A 17,201-nucleotide genomic window follows, 5' to 3' on the forward strand; every position below is an offset into this window, starting at 1 on the left:
GGGAATTACCACCACCAGGTTTCTACCTCAGCTCGACTGGAGACCAGACTGTCTGTGCATAGCCCATTACCCCATAGTTAAATAATGATTACTAGCATTGGGAAAATGCTTAAGACAAATTCTTACTCCAAAATAATGTGTCTCTCTTTCTGATCTTGGGAGTTCTGTATTATAAAGCCACACAGTTTGATCCCTAAATAAACTTTACTCAGCTTCTTTTATGAGCAAGGATGTTTGTCTTTCTGGGTCTGAGCTATGTTCAATGTAATCTTTCCAGGTCCATCATTTACCTGAAAGTTTCTTAAATTCTTTTTTCTTTACATCTGAATAGTGTCCATTGTGAATATGTGCCACATTTTCATTATCAATTTACCCACTAAAAGACATTTAGGTTGTTCCCCTTTCCTGACTGCTGTGAGTGGAGCAGCAGTGAACATGACTGAGTGGATGAGCCAGAATACCAGGGAGTCTGCTGTGAAACTGTCTCTACTAGGAATGGCTGCATAAACAAGGCTGGAACATTGGCAATATCAATGGACATGCTAATGTGGAAGGGGTGATGAGGTTCCACTCTTAGACAAAGAACCACAGACAGAAAGGGGGAATTAGCCTCTCCCAGGAATGAGACCCCTTATTGGTTATATAATGCAGAGTAGACAGCCTAGAAACTATGTACACACCAACAAGAAGTATGGACTCAGCAATGTGTGTTGTGCATACACATATCTTAAAAGATAGATAGATAGATCATCAGAGATAGATAGATAGATAGATGGATAGATAGATAGATAGATAGATAGATAGATAGATAGATAGATAGATAAATAGTCAGAGATAGATAAATAGAAAAAGTGTGCTATCAACTTGAGAGGATATAAGAGAAGCTAAGAGAACAAAATAAGGATAGTGATACAATTCTACTACTATTAAAGTACTTTTATAAAAAGCAAAATGAATAAGTTGATTTTATTTTAAAAATAATGATGCTATCACTTAAAAATAAAATTGCAGTGACTCCATCTAAGTATCCTGTGGAACACTGATCTTACACAGGTTTGGTTGCCTTTCCTCAAGTCTGGCTACCTTGATAAACATCTGCCCCTTTCCCTTTTTATTGAATTGTTTAATGGTGTAAAATAAGCTTTGGGCTGATTGTTGAATGCAGAAAACAGGCTTTTAGCTAGTGACTGGTGTTCCCTGTGAAGCTTAATTGAAAGTGTCTGGGAGGACAGTGATGCCATTTAACAACTTAAAAGATTGTGCTTTGTAAATAAGTGTAAATTGGTTAGTTCATATTGTTGTTCCACCTATAGGATTGCAGATGCCTTCAGCTCCTTGAGTACTTTCCCTAGCTCCTCCATTGGGGGCCCTGTGATCCATCCAATAGCTGACTGTGAGCATCCACTTCTGTGTTTGTTAGGCCCCAGCATAGTCTCACAAGAGACAGCCATATCTGGGTCCTTTTAGAAAAATCTTGCTAGTATATGCAATGCTGTCAGCGTTTGGAAGCTGCTTATGGGATGGATCCCCAGATATGGCAGTCTCTAGATGGTCCATCCTTTCGTCTCAGTTCCAAACTTTGTTGTCTCTGTAACTCCTTCCATGGGTGTTTTGTTCCCAATTATAAGAAGGGGCAAAGTGTCCACACTTTGGTCTTCCTTCTTCTTGAATTTCATGCGTTTAGCAAATTATATCTTATATCTTGGGTACTCTAAGTTTCTGGGCTAATATCCACTTATTAGTGAGTACATATTGTATGAGTTCTTTTGTGATTGGGTTACCTCACTCAGGATGATGCCCTCCAGGTCCATCCATTTGCCTAGGAATTTCATAAATTCATTCTTTTTAATAGCTGAGTAGTACTCCATTGTGTAAATGTACCACATTTTCTGTATCCATTCCTCTGTTGAGGGGCATCTGGGTTCTTTCCAGCTTCTAGCTATTATAAATAAGGCTGGTATGAACATAGTGGAGCATGTGTCCTTCTTACCGATTGGAACAACTTCTGGATATATGCCCAGGAGAGGTATTGCGGGATCCTACGGTAGTACTATGTCCAGTTTTCTGAGGAACCGCCAGACTGGTTTCCAGAGTGGTTGTACAAGCTTGCAATCCCACCAACAATGGAGGAGTGTTCCTCTTTCTCCACATCCTTGCAAGCATCTGCTGTCACCTGAATTTTTGATCTTAGCCATTCTGACTGGAGTGAGGTGGAATCTCAGGGTTGTTTTGATTTGCATTTCCCTGATGATTAAGGATGTTGAGCAATTTTTCAGGTGCTTCTCATCTATTCCGTATTCCTCAGGTGAGAATTCTTTGTTTAGCTCTGAGCCCCATTTTTTAATGGGGTTATTTGATTTTCTGGAGTCCACCTTCTTGAGTTCTTTATATATATTGGATATTAGTCCCCTATCTGATTTAGGATAGGTAAATGTCCTGTCTCAATCTGTTGGTGTCCTTTTTGTCTCTAGCTGCATATGAATCAGAAGATGGCCTAGTCGGCCATCAGTGGAAAGAGACACCCATTGGTCGTGCAAACTTTATATGCCTCAGTACAGGGGAACACCAGGGCCAAGAAGTGGGAGTAGGTGGGTAGGGGAGTGGATGGGGGAGTGTGTGGGGGACTTTTGGGATAGCATTGGAAATGTAATTGAAATAAATACCCAATAAAAATATGGAAAAAAAGAAAATATCTAATAAAAAAGAAAAAAAGAAGTGTAAATTGCTAAAACTTTTAACCTTTAAAAGCAACCTTAAACACACTAAGTGAGGAGACACACTTATAAAATATTTAAAATATAGTGCAAATTCTGGAACCCAGGCCCTTGGCATGCTATGCAAATACTCTACTAACCTGCTTCATCCAGAGTCCTCCCCCATTTTTGTTATATATTTTTTTAAATCTGTATTTGCAGTAGACTGCTGGTAACTAGTTTAATCTCAGTCCCTTGTGTTGAAGGTCATTTCCTTAGAGTTGCCTCCCTGTTAATTGTTAGATGCTCTGTAGAAATCCTTAGAAGCTTATTGAAGTCACTTGTTTGTTAAAGTCATAATGTCACCAACTTTCTGTATCTCAGTGAGATGCATCGTGCTTCTCTTTTTAGAATCTGTCTAGTTTGTAATTGAGAAAGCTTATCTTTGTGTTGGGAAATCTGCAGTTTTCAGCCCATTTCACTTGTAGATATTGATAAAAGCTCACCTTTATTTTTGAGGTTGACTTGTGCAGCAAAAAGCTAGAACGTGCAGAGCAGCTGATCGGGGGCCTGGGAGGTGAGAAAACCCGATGGAGCAACTCTGCGCTGGAGCTTGGGCATCTGTACATCAACCTGACTGGTGATATCCTCATCTCCTCAGGGGTTGTTGCCTACCTGGGAGCCTTTACATCTAACTACAGACAGGTGAGGGATGCCTTTGTGACTCTTCTTTGCTTTCCCCCCATCATTGCAACATTAACCTCAGGTCTGTTTGTTGCTGCTGCTGCTGCTGCTGCTGCTGCTGCTGCTGCTGCTGCTGCTGCTGCTGCTGCTGCTGCTGCTGGTGTTGGTGGGGAACTTGAGGGATTTTTTTTGCCATCTGTGTTATTTTGATTTTGTGTTAGTTTTTCGTTACTGCAAAGAAAAGCAGAATAGTTTTAAATTATTTGTACTCAAAAATTTTAGACATCATGTAAATTGCTTGGTTGCCAAAAGATGCTGTGTGAAATATTGTTTTAAAATCTAATTTTAAACTGACTGATTTTAAATGAATTTTTAGTTCCTCAATAAGTGTAAAGGAATCAGGGGTGTGGGTGTGTATTTGTGTGTGGGTGTGAGTGCGCACACACACTTGTGCATGAGGGATCCATGACTTAACTACTCTGCATGGATCTTAATAAGTCATTCTAAAAGCCACGTCAGAGGCTGAAACTTTAGTGGATGGGGACAAAATAACCTTCACTGACCTTAATCAAGGGCTTCTTGGTTTCCCCTAACATACTTTCATATTGTGTCCACTGAGGCTCACTGAGGACTTTTCCATAAGCAGAACTGAGCCCCCATTTCCATTATGGTTTCTTTGACTATTGAATTTTTAAAAACAAACTTAAAAATCCTCATATAGATGGAGCTTCTATTTTAGCCTTTTCACTTTGGAGGCCTCTGTTTACCTTGATAAGGTCACAGTGGTGCAATGACTTTCTAATTTTCAGCTAGGCCTGTTCTTTTGAGTCTTTTGTTCAGTAGGGGCATTAACATCATATATCTAGCTCAGGTCATTAACATTTAACTTATCTGGTTAGTGATGGGTTAGTTCAATTTACAACTTTAGACAAGGAAACTTCCCCAGGCAGATTCATCAAGCCAGTCAGAGAGAGAGGAGAGAGAGATCGAGAGAGAGAGATCGAGAGAGATCGAGAGAGAGAGAGAGAGAGAGAGAGAGAGAGGGAGGGAGAGGGAGAGGGAGAGGGAGAGAGGGAGAGGGAGAGGGAGAGGGAGAGGGAGAGGGAGAGGGAGAGGGAGAGGGAGAGGGAGAGAGAGAGAGAGAGAGAGAGAGAGAGAGAGAGAGAGAGAGAGGGAGAGAGGGAGAGAGGAGAGTAGAAACATGTTCTCTTGACTCTGTCCTCCCACGGGGACTTGGAACAATGGAAATACTAGCAGGAACTCACTCCCATCGCTATTAGATTAAATCATACCCCTGGGCATCCCAGTGACACCCATTGGGTATTTACCTGCTGCTTGGGCAGCTAGAAGTGCCAAATTACACAACACCATAACACACCACACAACACCACACCATACCACATCACACCACACCTGAAACTTGGTTATTTTATGTTACTGAAAGAGCCTTGAATATATCTTAGAGAAAATAGCAGGAGATGCTCAGAAGAGGATGGGAACATGGGGGGACAGATAAAAATTTCAGGATAGGGTATTGCCAAATTGTGGGCAATTTCAACATCCCAAAAAATGATAGTAATATAACTTAGAGGATAAAATATGAAAAGATGAATTTATGACATGAACTAACACAAATGAGTATTTGACAAAAATCAGAGGCATTTCCCTCATCACCAGGTGTCTTCCACAAAGGGCTGAAATGTTAACTACAAATGGACATGATCAAGGAGCAAAATTTATCTCACAACTGCTGTTTTCAGTGTTCTCAATTATGGGTAAAGCATCCATGTTTTCCTGTGCAGTTTTTGGGCCCTGAGCCCAGCCATTTCCCTTTTAGGCTCAAACACTCCTGCAGGACAATGACCCTCAAATTATTCAGGTTTCCAAGGGAAACCTCTAGTTATCTCCATATGAATTACTCAGATGTGCAATCCCCAGGAAGTACCTGAAATCTAGCTCATGGCATCCCATGTGTTGTATTATAAACTGTTGCTCCAACTGCAGCAGCTCCTCCCAGTGAAAATCCTGTCACACACTCACAGCGATAAGAGAACTATGGTTCTCACTCACTCCGGTATATTTGTGTAATAGTCTGAGATCCAAAGGACCAATAATCACACGTAATCATAATCCTAGAATTATGAAACAGAACCCTGGCTTTAATGAAGTGATTGAAAATTAGCATCGTCAGTAGATGACTAATTGAAAATTATGTACTACTGATGGGATGCAATGAGAAAAACAGTGTCACCTGTAATTTTACTAATAGAGATATTGGACATTCTAAATAATATTAACAACTTTTAAGGTCATGAAGTGGCCACTCACCTAAATCTTCCCTGGACTTTTTGCATAAAACTATAATATTGACACAACCCACTCAGCAGGAACCTGAGGGAGAGGGTAGTGACAACCAAACTCTTCTCAGCACCATCTACACATAAGACACACATGTGCACGCGCACACGCGCACACACAAAAACACCCCCCACACACACACACACACACACAGGACATCCTCATTAGCCCAGAAGAGGTATGAGCTTCATGCCCTTTGCTTATGGACACCCTCTCTTTGCCTGTCTCGATTTCCCTCACAGCCATGTCTTTGACTATTTCTGAAGATTTAGGTGTGTAACCTGAACTTGAACATTAGTATAAACTTAATATTGAGTAAACCACTTAGTATGGGTTTTGTCCACCATAACAGAGCATGCCTCTGGTAGATAGGACAGAATTCAAAATGTGTCCTGACCCTTGATACAACTCAATATACTTCAGGTGATCCTTCCTATAGAGCACATGGGAGCCAGAAATAAATGTTTTCTGTGTCCTCTACCTATTCCACAGGTTTAGTTTTGTATTATAAACTATATAGTATTTTTCTGTATATTTATAATTTAAATATGCATGTGTTGAAAATATAATGGTTTTTAACTGTCAACTTGACACAATCTATAATCACTTACAAAGGACATCTCACTTAGGGGTTGTCTATATCAAGGTGGCCCATGAGGATGCCTGTGAAGGATTTTCTTAACTGGATTAGTTGAGGTGGGATGATTCACCGGGAATGTGGGGAGCACCATTGCCTACCGTAGGTTCTGCAGGAGAGTGAGGCGAGCAGTAGAGGCAGGCATCCATCCATCCTCACTCTGCTCTTGCCTGTGACTGTGACCTGTTGCTTTAAGTTCCTTCCACCTTGAATTGAATTGGGAGCAAAATTTATCCATTTTCCCCCTAACTTAATTTCTGCTTGGTGATTTTATTATAGCAACAGAAATGAAACTAAGCCAGAGAATGTCAACTACTCTGTAAGTTTAAACTTTAGAAAAATACACAGTAATTGTTCTTCTCAGATATAAAATTCTAACTTTGTCATGTGGTCCATGTGGGCTCTGTCTCATTGCTTATTACAGTACATAGCTTACTTTCTTTGTTATAATTTTATTTGGAAAAGGTTTGGTGCACAAATCATGTTCGAGGCGAAGCTTCAATAGCAGTTGGTTTTCTCAGTAAATAAACGTTAGGTAGTATCCCTTTGGCTACTGTCCAACAACTCATGTCTCTATTTATCTGTGAATATTTTGAAGAATCAAACCAAGGAGTGGTCACAGTCGTGTAAAGAAAGATACATCCCCTGCTCCGATGACTACTCTCTTATGGGTACACTGGGAGAAGCCGTGACGATCCGAGCTTGGAATATCGCTGGGTTACCCTCTGATTCCTTCTCCATTGATAATGGGATCATTATAATGTAAGGAAAAATCTTTTCTCACAAATGATCTTTATTATCTAATTAGCAGATACATTTTATTTGCAAACATTTAAAAATGTTTTAGCTAGTAACATTTATTGAAATGTTTGCTAATTAGCTGTATTAATTAAGCACGAATAATTTTTCTGTTAATATTATAATAGTCAATTGTCAAAAGCTATGGTAAACAAACAGAAATAACTAAAGGGTTTTAATAAGTCTTTTAGATTATAAGAAGAAAACTTTTGTGAGTAAAAAGCAAACTTTTTATTTCCGTAAAACAGAAATCCTGTTATGAAATGTTAATAGATACAGAGTGGTGAGTCTTTCATTGTAATTGTCCTCATTGTTTACAAGTCTGTCCTTGTCCCTGTTTTGATACAAGTATGAGATGACCAGAAACTACCCATCACAGAATCTTCTGGCTGATGAAAAGACATAGAGAAGCACCCAGGAGGACACTAGGCCTGTCCAAGTACACCCTCTTCTCCAGTTCACACAAGTCAACCTGTCTAAATGTGAGAACAAGTATCGATTTCCAAGTTCACAGTCTTGTTTCTGACCTGGCCAAAGTGTTTTAGAATTTAAGAGTGTTAGGAAGAGCACAGTGTTTCTTAGCATTAGTAAGAAATACTCAGTTCTGCCGTCAGTTGGAAACATTCGGGTCTGTGTTGCAGAGCCATTGAATTTGATTCATTTGTTTACTGAGAACAACAACAAAAACCCACCTGAAATCATATTAGTCCAAGTAAAAGTGGTTGGAATCTGATATAAAGTCTTGAGACAGAAATAACCAATAGTATGGCAAGTGTGCAATGTTTATGAAAATAGTCATCTAAACTAAAGCTTTGGTATTCCCTCATCACTGCTCAATGGGTTATCCTGATAGAAGTGCCCTGTGGCTATTGCATCCCTCTCAGAAAACACTTCCCTCTTCAAACACTTGTGTTTCTAGTTGATTGCCTCCTGGAGAATGATAGCCATGCATTCTTTCTTTTATTTTGTTTTTTATGGCCTTTGTTCTATCTACCAAAAGGTGTCTGTAACCATTATACCCATTAGAGACCAAGCTAAATCATATTCCTTACCAACTTGGATCTTGTTATACTTCAATTCATATTTCATGTTCAACTGTTGGTTAATATATCTTACTATTAAGATTCAAAGGTTTTAATGACCATTACTCAAGACAACACACACCCATATTTCTAATACCCTCCCCTCTGCCTCTGCACCCTTCTCCTGGATCAATGGAGGTTTATCAGTACCTAATAGTCAAGTGTCAGCAAACAGTTTCACAAGTGTCAGTTAACTGTTTCACCAAAGAAAGAGAGATGCTTGAGGATGTAATGAAGCCTTGGAGGAGCAGGGAGGTCAGCCTCAGTAGACTGAACCCCAGACTGCCTGGCAAAGAATTTTTCTTAATGATTACACAAAAGGTATTTTTAGCAAGTCAATTTTTAAATACCATAATCTTTGATCTGATATAGGTGTTGTCTGAAGGAACACATTACCCAAGCATTTCCCAGCTGTTACAAGACTACCTGGTTTGCCAGGAATGTTTTGTGACTAAAGGCATCTATAGGTTCTGAAGCCCCTATAGGAAAGTCAACTCCATGAATCTCAGATAACAATCACTGATTACTTACAAAAGATCATTTCAAAGCTAGATGCACGATAACTCCAGAGTTTATGCAGGTACAATGGCTCTCCTAAATTTCCCACTATAGCATGATTATTTTAGAAAACTGTAAGAATCTATAAAATTTAGACAAGTTAGAATATAATTAAATATGGGGGTATTAATACCTAAAAGCCCTTGGCTTTCAGAAGTCAGTGATAGTGGTGAGCATAGTTGGATTATAGCTTTCCCACATTCTCTTCTATTAGTTTCATCATATCTGGTTTTATGTGGACGTCTTTGATCCACTTGGACTTGAGCTTTATACAAGGAAATAAGAATGGGTCAATTCACATTTTTCTACATGCTGACTGCCAGTTGAACCAGCACCACTTGTTGAAAATGCTTTTTTCCACTGGATAGTTTTGGCTCCTTTGTCAAAGATCAAGTGATCATACGTGTGTGAGTTTATTTCTGAGTCTTCAGTTCTATTCCATTGATCTACCTGTCTGTCTCTGTACCAATACTATGCAGTTTTTATCACTATTGCTCTGTAGTTTACCTTGAGGTCAGGGATGGCAATTCCACCAGAGGTTCTTTTATTGTTGATAATGTTTTTTGATATCCTGGGCTTTTTGTTATTCCAGATACATTTCAGAATGGCTCTTTCTATCTCTAAAATAGGTAATTTCATTTTTGAGAGGCAGGCTTTGATTTTCTGTAGGAGAGAGACATAGACTCCAAAGACTCTGCCCTAGGCCAAAACTGGACCAGCCCTGCCAAGTTATGTTCCCTTTTAGACAAGGAGGTAAATTCCTTCGACTATGGCCTCAGGGAAAGCCACAGACTTGCTTACCCTCAACAGTTAAATATTCTAATTTGGTGTCCTCTGCCAACTGTCAGGACCAACAGACATTATTATGATTAGAAATCTGCATTTAGAGTTCTACCAGACTTTCAAAGAAGATCTAATTCCAGTTCTGCACAAACTATTCCACAAAATAGAAGTAGAAGAAACTCAACCCAACTCATTCTATGAAGCCACAGTTACTCTGATACCTAAACCACAGAAAGATCCAACAAAGATAGAGAACTTCAGACCAATTTCCCTTATGAATATAGAGGCAAAAATCCTCAATAAAATTCTCGTTAACCGAATCCAAGAACACATTAAAGCAATTATACATCCTGACCAAGTAGATTTCATTCCAGGGATGCAGGGATGGTTTAATATACAGATCCATCAACGTAATCCATTATATAAACAAACTCAAAGACAAAAACCACATAATAATCTCGTTAGATGTGGAAAAAGCATTCGACAAGATCCAACACTCATTCATGGTAAAAGTCTTAGAAAGATCAGGAATATAAGGCCCATAACTAAACATGATAAAAGCAATCTACAGCAAACCAGTAGCCAACATCAAAATAAATGGTGAGAAGCTTGAAGCAATCCCACTAAAATCAGGGACTAGACAAGGCTGTCCACTCTCTCCATACCTATTCAACATTGTACTTGAAGTCCTAGCCAGAGCAATTCGACAAAAAAAGGAGATCAAGGGGATACAAATTGGGAAAGATGAAGTCAAAATATCACTTTTAGCAGATGATATGGTAGTATATATAAGTGACCCTAAAAATTCCACCAGAGAACTCATAAACCTGATAAACAGCTTCATTAAAGTAGCTGGATATAAAATTAACTCAAACAAGTCAATGGCCTTTCTCTACACAAAGAATAAACAGGCTGAGAAAGAAATTAGGGAAACAACACCCTTCTCAATTGTCACAAATATTATGAAATATCTTGGTGTGACTCTAACTAAGGAAGTAAAAGATCTGTATGATAAAAACTTCAAGTCTCTAAAGAAAGAAATTAAAGAAGATCTCAGAAGATGGAAAGATCTCCCATGCTCATGGATTGGCAGGATTAACATTGTAAAAATGGCTATCTTGCCAAAAGCAATCTACAGATTCAATGCAATCCCCATCAAAATTCCAACTCAATTCTTCAACGAATTAGAAAGAGCAATTTGCAAATTCATCTGGAATAACAAAAAACCTAGGATAGCAAAAACTCTTCTCAAGGATAAAAGAACCTCTGGTGGAATCACCATGCCTGACCTAAAGCTTTACTACAGAGCAATTGTGATAAAAACTGCATGGTACTGGTATACTGACAGACAAGTAGACCAATGACATAGAATTGAAGACCCAGAAATGAAGCCACACACCTATGGTCGCTTGATCTTCGACAAGGGAGCTAAAACCATCCAGTGGAAGAAAGACAGCATTTTCAACAAATGGTGCTGGCACAACTGGTTGTTATCATGTAGAAGAATGCGAAATGATCCATTCCTATCTCCTTGTACTAAAGTCAAATCTAAGTGGATCAAGGAATTTCACATAAAACCAGAGACACTGAAACTTACAGAGGAGAAAGTGGGGAAAAGCCTTGAAGATATGGGCACAGGGGAAAAATTCTTGAATAGAACAGCAATGGCTTCTGCTGTAAGATCGAGAATTGGCAAGTGGGACCTCATGAAACTGCAAAGCTTCTGCAAGGCAAAAGACACCATCAATAAGACAAAAAGACCACCAACAGACTGGGAAAGGATCTTTACCTATCCTAAATCAGATAGGAGACTAATAGCCAATATATAAAAAGAACTCAAGAAGGTGGACTCCAGAAAGTCAAATAACCCCATTAAAAAAATGGGGCTCAGAACTGAACAAAGAATTCTCACCTGAGGAATACCGAATGGCAGAGAAGCACCTGAAAAAAATGTTAAAACATCCTTAATCATCAGGGAAATGGAAATCAAAACAACCCTGATATTCCACCTCACACCAGTCAGAATGGCTAAGATCAAAAATTCAGGTGACAGCAGATGCTGGCGAGGATGTGGAGAAAGATGAACACTCCTCCATTGTTGGTGGGATTGCAAGCTTGTACAACCACTCTGGAAATCAGTCTGGTGGTTCCTTAGAAAATTGGACATAGTACTACCGGAGGATCCAGCAATACTGCTCCTGGGATTATATCCAGAAGATGTCCCAACCGGTAAGAAGGACACATGCTCCACTGTGTTCACACCAGCCTTATTTATAATAGCCAGAAGCTGGAAAGAACCCAGATGCTCCTCAACAGAGGAATGGATACAGAAAATGTGGTACATTTACAAAATGGAGTACTACTCAGCTATTAAAAAGAATGAATTTATGAAATTTCTAGCCAAATGGATGGACCTGGAAGGCATCTTCCAGAGTAAGGTAACACAATCACAAAGGAACTCACACAATATATACTCACTGATAATTGGATATTAGCCCAAAACTTAGGATACCCAAGATAAAAGATACAATTTGCTAAACACATGAAACTCAAGAAGAATGAAGAACAAAGTGTGTACACTGTGCCCCTTCTTAGAATTGGGAACAAAACACCCATGGAAGGAGTTACAGAGACAAAGTTTGGAGCTGTGACGAAAGGATGGACCATCTAGAGACTGCCATATCCAGGGATCCATCCCATAATCAGCTTCCAAACGCTGACACCATTGCATTCACTAGCAAGATTTTGCTGAAAGGACCCAGATATAGCTGTCTCTTGTGAGACTATGCCGGGCCTAACAAACACAGAAGTGGATGCTCACAGTCAGCTATTGCATGGATCACAGGTCTCCCAATGGAGGAGTTAGAGAAAGGACCCGAGGAGCTAAAGTGATCCGCAACCCTATAGGTGGAACAACATTATGAACTAACCAGTACCCCGGAGCTCTTGACTCTAGCTGCATATGTATCAAAGGATGGCCTAGTCGGCCATCACTGGAAAGAGAGGCCCATTGGACATACAATCTTTATATGCCCCAGTACAGGGAAACACCAGGGCCAAAAAAATGGGAATGGGTGGGTAGGGAAATGGGGGGGAGGGTATGGGGTGCTTTTGGGATAGTATTAGAAATGTAATTGAGGAAAATATGTAATAAAAAATGTTAAAAATTTTTAAAAAATCAGAAATGAAAAGGGAGACATAACAACACAACCGGAGGAAATCCAAAACATCATAAGATCCTACTACAAAAGCTATACTCAACAAACTGGAAAACCTGGATAAAATGGACAAATTTCTAGACAGATACCAGGTACCAAAGTTAAATCAGGATCAGATAAATGACCTAAACAGTCCTATGTCCCCTAAAGAAAAAGAAGCAGTCATTAATTGTCTCCCAACCTGTACTGGCTATTTTTGTGTCAACTTGACACAGCTGGAGTTATCACAGAGAAAGGAGCTTCAGTTGAGGAAATGCCTCCATGAGATCCAACTGTAAGGCATTTTCTCAATTAGTGATCAAGGGGGAAAGGCCCCTTGTGGGTGGGACCATCCCTGGGGTGGTAGTCTTGGGTTCTATAAGAGAGTAGGCTGAGGAAGCCAGAAGAGGCAAGCCAGTAAAGAACATCCCTCCATGGCCTCTGCATCAGCTCCTGCTCCCTGACCTGTCTGAGTTCCAGTCCTGACTTCCTTTGGTGATGAACAGCAGCATGGAAGTGTAAGCCGAATAAACCCTTTCCTCCCCAACTTGCTTCTTGGTCATGATGTTTGTGCAGGAATAGAAACCCTGACTAAGACACAACCTATAAAAACACAGGACCTGAAGGGTTTACTGCAGAGTTCTATCAGACCTTCAAAGAAGAACTAATTCTAATCCTCCTCAAACTATTCCACAAAATAGAAACAGAAGGTACTCTACCCAATTCATTCTATGCAGCCACTGTTATTCTGATACCTAAACCACACAAAGACCCAACAAAGAAAGAGAACTTCAGACCAATTTCCTTTATAAATATTGATGCAAAAATACTCAATAAATTCTCGCCAACCAAATCCAAAAATACATCAAAAAAAATCATCCACCATGATCAAGTAGGCTTCATCCCAGGGATGCAGGGACAGTTCAAAAATACAGAAATACATCAAGGTAATCCACAAACTCAAAGATAAAACCCACATGATCATCTCATAAGATGCTGAAAAAGCATTTGACAAAAATCCAACAACCCTCATGATAAAAGTCTTGGAAAGATCAGGAATTCAAGGCCCATACCTAAACATAATAAAAGCAAACCAGTAGCTAACATCAAATTAAATGGAGAGAAGGTGGAAGCAATCCCACTAAAACCAGAGGCTAGAAAAGGCTGCCCACTTTCTCCCTATGTATTCAATATAGTCCTAGCCCAAGCAATTAGACAAAAAAGGAGGTCAAGAGGTTATAAATTGGAAAGGAGCAAGTCAAAATATCACTATTTGCAGACGGTATGCTAGTATATATAAGTGATCCTAAAAATTCTACCAGTGAACTCCTAAACCTGATAAACAGCTTCAGTGAAGTAGCTGGATATAAAATTAACTCAAACAAATCAGTGGCCATTCTCTACACAAAGGATAAACAGGAAGAGAAAGAAATTAGGGAAATAACATCCTTCAGTATAGTCACAAATAATATAAAATACCTTGATGTGACTCTAAGGAAGTGAAAGATCTGTATAATAAAAACTTCACGTCTCTGAAGAAAGAAATCAAAGATGATCTCAGAAGATGGAAAGATCTCCCATGCTGATCAATTGGCAGTATCAATATAGTAAAAATGCATATCTTGCCAAAATCAACCTACAGATTCAATGCAATCCCCATCAAAATTCTGACTCAGTTATTCAATGAATTAGAAAGGGCAATTTGCAAATTCATCTGGAAAAACAAAAACCCTAGGATAGCAAAAACTCTTCTCAATGATAAAGAACGTCTGATAGAATCACCATGTCTTACCTAAAGCTGTACTACAAAACAGTTGTGATAGAAACTTCATGGTACTGGTACAGCAACAGACTGGTAGACCAATGTAATAGAATTGGAAACCCAGAAATGAACCCACACACCTATGGTCACTTGATATTTCACAGTGGAGCTAAAACCATTCAGTGGAAAAAAGACAGCATTTTCAGCAAATGGTCTTGACACAACTGGTGGTTATCATGTTGAAGAATGCAAATTGATCCATTTTTAACCCCTTGTACAAAGCTCAAGTCTAAGTGGATCAAGTAACTCCACATAAAACCTGAGACACTGAAACTTATAGAGGAGAAAGTAGAGAAAAGCCTAAAAGATATAAGCCCAGGGAAAAATTCCTGAACAGAACAGCAATGGCTTATGCTGTGAGATCAAGAATTGACAAATGGGACCTCATAAAATTGCTAAGTTTCTGTAAGGCAAAAGACACCATCAAGACAAAGCCACCAACAGATTGGGAAAGGATCTTCACCAATTCTAAATCAGATAGGGGACTAATATCCAATATATATAAGGAACTCAAGAATATGGACTTCAGAACAGCACATGAGTAGCTAGGGCGCAGGGTCAGCTGACACTCGCCAGCTACCCACAACAGCCACAACAGGATCTTAAGACCTCTGGTGAGTGGAACACAGCTTCTGCTCCAATCCAATTGCACGCGGGACCTGAGACTGCATTAGTTAGGGAAGCAGAAAACCGGCCTGAGTAGGGCCACAGACCTCTTCCGGCCTGACCAGCACCGGAGTAGCTAGAGTGCAGGGTCGGCTGACACCCGCCAGCTACCCACGACACCCGCCACAGGATTTTGAGACTTCTGGTGAGTGGAACACAGCTTCTGCTTCAGTCCAATCACGCGGGACCTGAGACTGCTTTGGTTGGGGAGGCAGAAATCCGGCCTGAGTAGGGCCACAAGCCTCATCTGGTCAGACCAGCACCGGAGTAGCTAGAGCTCAGGGTCGGCTGACACCCACCAGCTACCCACGACACCCACCACAGGATTTTGAGACTTCGGGTGAGTGGAACACAGAGTCTGCTCCAATCTTTAAACAGTGACAACGATAAAAATTAACGCCAGAGATTACCAGATGGCGAAAGGTAAACATAATAATCTTACTAACAGAAACCAAGACCACTCACCATCATCAGAACCCAGCACTCCCACTTCGCCCAGTCCAGGGCACCCCAACACACCGGAAAAGCTAGACACGGATCTAAAAGCATATCTCATGATGATCATAGAGGACATCAAGAAGGACTTTAATAACTCACTTAAAGAATTACAGGAGAACATGGCTAAAGAGTTACAAGTCCTTAAAGAAAAACAGGATAACAAAATCAAACAGGTAGAAGTCCTTAAAGAAAAACAGGATAACACAATCAAACAGGTAGAAGTCCTTAAAGAAAAACAGGAAAACACATCCAAACAGATGATGGAAATGAACAAAACCATACTAGACCTAAAAAGGGAAGTAGACACAATAAAGAAAACACAAAATGAGGCAACACTGGAGATAGAAACCCTAGGAAAGAAATCTGGAACCATAGATACGAGCATCAGCAAGAGAATTCAAGAGATGGAAGAGAGAATCTCAGGTGCAGAAAATTCCATAGAGAACATCTGCACAACAATCAAGGAAAATGTAAAACGCAAAAAGATCCTAACTCAAAACATCCAAGAAATACAGGACACAATGAGAAGACCAAACCTACGGATAATAGGAGTGGATGAGAATGAAGATTTTCAACTCAAAGGACCAGCAAACATCTTCAACAAAATTATAGAAGAAAACTTCCCAAATCTAAAGAAAGAGATGCCCATGAACATACAAGAAGCCTACAGAACTCCAAATACACTGGACCAGAAAAGAAATACCTCCCGACACATAATAATCAGAACAACAAATGCTCTAAATAAAGATAGAATACTAAAAGCAGTAAGAGAAAAAGGCCAAGTAACATATAAAGGCAAGCCTATCAGAATTACACCAGATTTTTCACCAGAGACTATGAAAGCCAGAAGATCCTGGACAGATGTTATACAGACACTAAAAGAACACAAATTCCAGCCCAGGCTACTATACCCAGCCAAACTCTCAATTAACATAGATGGAGAAACCAAAGTATTCCACGACAAAACCAAATTCATACATTATCTCTCCACGAATCCAGCCCTTCAAAGGATAATAACAGGAAAAAAACCAATACAAGGACAGGAACCACGCCCTAGAAACAACAAGAAGGTAATCCCTCAACAAACCTAAAAGAAGACAGCCACAAGAACAGAATGCCAATTTTAACAACAAAAATAACATGAAACAACAATTACTTTTCCTTAATATCTCTTAATATCAATGGACTCAACTCCCCGATAAAAAGACATAGACTAACAAACTGGCTACACAAAAAGACCCAACATTTTGCTGCTTACAGGAAACTCATCTCAGAGAAAAAGATAGACACTACCTCAGAATGAAAGGCTGGAAAACAATTTTCCAAGCAAATGGTATGAAGAAACAAGCTGGAGTAGCCATTCTAATATCTAATAAGATTGACTTCCAACCCAAAGTCATCAAAAAAGACAGGGAGGGGCACTTC

At 39.7% G+C, this 17,201-nt stretch overlaps 1 protein-coding gene across 1 annotated transcript in view; it reads left to right on the forward strand.

Annotated features, from left to right (window-relative positions):
- The window catches only part of LOC110288938 (dynein axonemal heavy chain 7-like), a 326,234-nt gene that overhangs the window by 217,188 nt on the left and 91,845 nt on the right, over positions 1-17,201 (forward strand). Inside the window, exons 46-47 of the mRNA XM_085837019.1 lie at positions 3,213-3,398; positions 6,971-7,134. Coding sequence (XP_085693145.1) covers positions 3,213-3,398; positions 6,971-7,134 — 350 coding nt within the window. The remainder of the gene's footprint in view (positions 1-3,212; positions 3,399-6,970; positions 7,135-17,201) is intronic.

Source organism: Mus caroli, unplaced genomic scaffold (genome assembly GCF_978045245.1).
Source record: "Mus caroli unplaced genomic scaffold, Mus_caroli_1 scaffold_1, whole genome shotgun sequence".
Lineage (NCBI taxonomy): Eukaryota > Metazoa > Chordata > Mammalia > Rodentia > Muridae > Mus > Mus caroli.